Below are 3,592 nucleotides of genomic sequence, written 5' to 3' on the forward strand. Positions count from 1 at the left end.
ATGAATGCACAGGACCTGCAGCTGCAGAAGGGCGAGGAGTACCTCATCCTGGAGGAAAGCCACCTGCCCTGGTGGAAAGCCCGTGACAAGAACGGGTAAGAGCTCCCAGTGCCCACCCCAGTCACCCTGCTGCAGTGGCCTCTCCTGGTGCCAAGACACTGGTGGCAAACACCTCTTCAGCATCCTGGACAGCAGGACAGCCTGCTGCCAGTCAGCGGGCTCCCATGTGGGGTGGCACATGAGGACAGTGCAGGAGACTGAAGCAGGCTGTGGTATCAGCATCAACCCAAATTGGTTTGCACCAAGGTTTTTGAGCCCATTTCTACTCAGCCTTCTGGGACAGGAACCTGGTTTCCCCTTGGCCTCCTCCATCAGTGTGTGACCAGCCCCTTTTCTCCTGCAGGAGGGAAGGATACATCCCCAGCAACTATGTCACTGAAACCAGCAATTCTCTGGAGATCTTTGAGTGAGTAGAAGGCGCAGGGATGGTGCAAGCTGCACTTGGTCAGAGATTTTTACATTCGGTTCTGTTAAATAGACACAGCCTGTGAGCCAGCTGGTCCCTCTCCCTCTTCCCTACCCTGTCCTGGGCCAGGCTCGGACCACGCTGGGGACAGCAGTGGCTGCAGGGATCTCCCTGACACGTGTCCCTGTTGCAGGTGGTACTCAAAGAACATCACCCGGAGCCAAGCAGAGCAACTGCTCAAACAGGAGGTAAGTGCTGACTCCCTGGCTCGTTTCTGCAGACCAGCCCTCCATGGCTGCTGTCACACTGTGCCTGGCATGGGACCAACCAGGCCTGTGCTGGGAGGGGAGCATCACCCCAGCAACCACCTGTACCCCAACATGACCTCCTCAGGAGGTGGCCCCCAGGCAGGGACTGGCAGTAGGACTCCTCTGGCTTATCGCACCCTCTCCGGCCATACTGTGGTCTTCACTCACTTTAAGTCTTGCCTGTTACATTACACCACTCCACAACCAGCCCATCCCCTCTCCCCTCTCTCTTTTAGGGTAAGGAAGGAGGCTTCATTGTCCGAGACTCCACCAGCAAGACAGGGAAATACACTGTGTCCGTATACGCCAAGTCCTCTGTGTAAGTGGATCTGCGAACAGCTTGTTCCTACCCTAGAGGCACCCCTCACCCTCTGCCTGCCCTCCCCACGCTGCTGACCCCACGTACTGTCTCTCCAGAGACCCCCAAGGCATGATCCGCCACTATGTTGTGTGCTGCACTCCCCAGAATCAGTATTACCTGGCAGAAAAGCACGTGTTCAACACCATCCCGGAGCTCATCACCTACCACCAGCACAACTCTGCCGGTCAGTGCTGGGGGCACAGTGGGGCCAGCAGTGCTTTCACTGACACAACAGTACCCCCACCTTCCTGCACTGAGGGCAGGAGGCTTGTGTTCCCTGCTGGATAAGCATGCTGTGGCAATCTTACCTTTTTGTGTCTCAGGGCTCATATCCAGACTGAAGTACCCTGTGTCTCAACACCAGAGGAGTGCTCCTTCTACAGCTGGCCTTGGCTATGGTAAGCTGGCCTGGGCTACCTCACACTTCCCTGCTTGCAGCTGGGATCCTGGCTGTCCCATGGCAGAAGGGCTCACAGCCTTCCCAGGAATCACTTCCCAACACTCCCTGGCCCTCTGGTGACAGTTCTGACCAAGAGATGCCACAAACTACTTTATTTTGCTCCCCCGTCCCATGGAGGAACAAGTCTCAGATTTCGTGGATTTTTGGGATGGTTTTTCAGGCAGCGAAGGCTTGTGAGCTCTTCTTATGCTTGCTAGATCAAGGAGGCCACCTGCACCCACATTATGGTTGTTCTCTCTGTCCCAGGGTCGTGGGAGATTGACCCAAAGGACCTGACCTTCCTGAAGGAACTGGGGACGGGGCAGTTTGGTGTGGTGAAGTACGGGAAATGGAGAGGCCAGTACAACGTTGCTATCAAGATGATCAGGGAAGGCTCCATGTCAGAGGACGAGTTCATCGACGAAGCCAAAGTCATGATGTAAGTGATGAGCAGCCTCAGGTCAGTGGTGGACGTGTCTTGCCAGAATGGCTACACTGGGTGGTATAGATGCAAACTGCATCCAAGAACCTACTGCCTTTGTGCTGGTTCCCTGGTGAGCTTTTTCCACCATCAGCTGGGTCAGGAGCACCTTCCTTTCCCAAACTCTCTTTAGTCACAGATGCTTCTTTTGCTGCCTGGCCTTCTAGATGCTCAGAACTGCCCCTCTTCTCCCCAACACAGGAACCTGTCTCATGAGAAACTCGTGCAGCTCTATGGGGTCTGCACCAAGCAGCATCCCATCTTCATCATCACCGAGTACATGGCCAACGGCTGCCTCCTGAACTTCCTGAGGGAAACTCGGCGGCGGTTCCAGCCTGCCGAGCTGCTGGAGATGTGCAAGGATGTCTGTGAAGCTATGGAGTACCTGGAATCCAAGCAGTTCCTGCACCGAGACCTGGTAGGCCTGTGGCTGAAGGACGCATCTCCAACTCGGCAACAGCCATGGCATGACCTGGACAGACAGGGTCCAGCTCTTCAACATGAGGAGAGGCAGCTCTGCAGCACATCCCTCTAAGCTTTCCCTGCCCACCTGAGCATGGGCAGGATGCCCTGAAGTCACTGCAGTGAGTTAGCAGGGATTGCAGAAAGGGCAGGACTGGACAGTATTCCAGAGAATGGGAAATCAGTTTGTAGCTAGGGCAGGGTTTGTGTTAGGCAGCATCGCTGGCTAAAAGGGACCTCTCAACCCTCATGAAAAGCTGAGCCTGCAGTTTGTCAGCCTTGGGCTATCACTAGCTTGCAGTGCTGCTGGGTGCTGTACCTGATCTTCTCCTGGCGCTGCTTTGTGGAGGCAAAATCCCACCAGCGAAGTTGCCCCTCTGTAGATAAACAGGATGCTGGAGGCAGGAGCAGGTAGGAGTGACTGCCTGCATCTCTCCGTCCACAGGCTGCTCGCAACTGCTTGGTGAATGAGCAAGGAATTGTGAAAGTGTCGGATTTTGGCCTTTCCAGGTGTGGTGGATGTGTCTGTATCACCTTGCTGTCTCAATCCCGCATCTCCTCCTTCAGCTCTGCTTTTCCTGTCTTCTCCTGTCTTTCTGCTTCATCTCCCTGGCTCAACCTTCCACCTCTCCTCCATCCCTTTCTTACTTCCCCCGTCCCTTTTCCCCCTTCTCTTTGCTTCTTCTTTCTCCCACTTCTAGTCTCCTGGATGCAGCTTTCTCTCCACATCCCCTTTTTGTGGCTATGCTTCTGTGTCACCCTATGTATGCTTCTTGAAACCTGTGGTGACTCTGAGAGCTGCCAATTCCTTTTGGGCTTCGTTGGTTACACAGTGGAGTAAGCTATGAAACCCAGGGCAGGCACCCTGATCTGTTTATCGTCTGCAGGTACGTTCTAGATGACGAGTATACAAGCTCCATGGGGTCAAAGTTCCCAGTGCGGTGGTCTCCTCCTGAAGTGCTCCTCTACAGCAAGTTCAGCAGCAAGTCTGACGTCTGGGCTTTTGGTAAGAGCATGAACGACTCGGAGGTCGGGAAGAGAGGGTGCCCCGACAAACCAGCTTCAGCCACAGCTG

At 54.8% G+C, this 3,592-nt stretch overlaps 1 protein-coding gene across 1 annotated transcript in view; it reads left to right on the top strand.

The window, feature by feature from the left end:
- Positions 1–3,592, top strand: part of BTK (Bruton agammaglobulinemia tyrosine kinase) — a gene marked incomplete at its 3' end in the record, with an annotated part of 7,347 nt that overhangs the window by 3,479 nt on the left and 276 nt on the right. The window contains exons 7-16 of the mRNA XM_010020059.1: positions 7–95; positions 404–466; positions 660–714; positions 1,011–1,093; positions 1,192–1,319; positions 1,459–1,533; positions 1,842–2,013; positions 2,257–2,473; positions 2,963–3,027; positions 3,405–3,546. Coding sequence (XP_010018361.1) covers positions 7–95; positions 404–466; positions 660–714; positions 1,011–1,093; positions 1,192–1,319; positions 1,459–1,533; positions 1,842–2,013; positions 2,257–2,473; positions 2,963–3,027; positions 3,405–3,546 — 1,089 coding nt within the window. The remainder of the gene's footprint in view (positions 1–6; positions 96–403; positions 467–659; positions 715–1,010; positions 1,094–1,191; positions 1,320–1,458; positions 1,534–1,841; positions 2,014–2,256; positions 2,474–2,962; positions 3,028–3,404; positions 3,547–3,592) is intronic.

The sequence above is a fragment of the Nestor notabilis genome, unplaced genomic scaffold (genome assembly GCF_000696875.1).
Source record: "Nestor notabilis isolate BGI_N333 unplaced genomic scaffold, ASM69687v1 scaffold18508, whole genome shotgun sequence".
NCBI lineage: Eukaryota > Metazoa > Chordata > Aves > Psittaciformes > Psittacidae > Nestor > Nestor notabilis.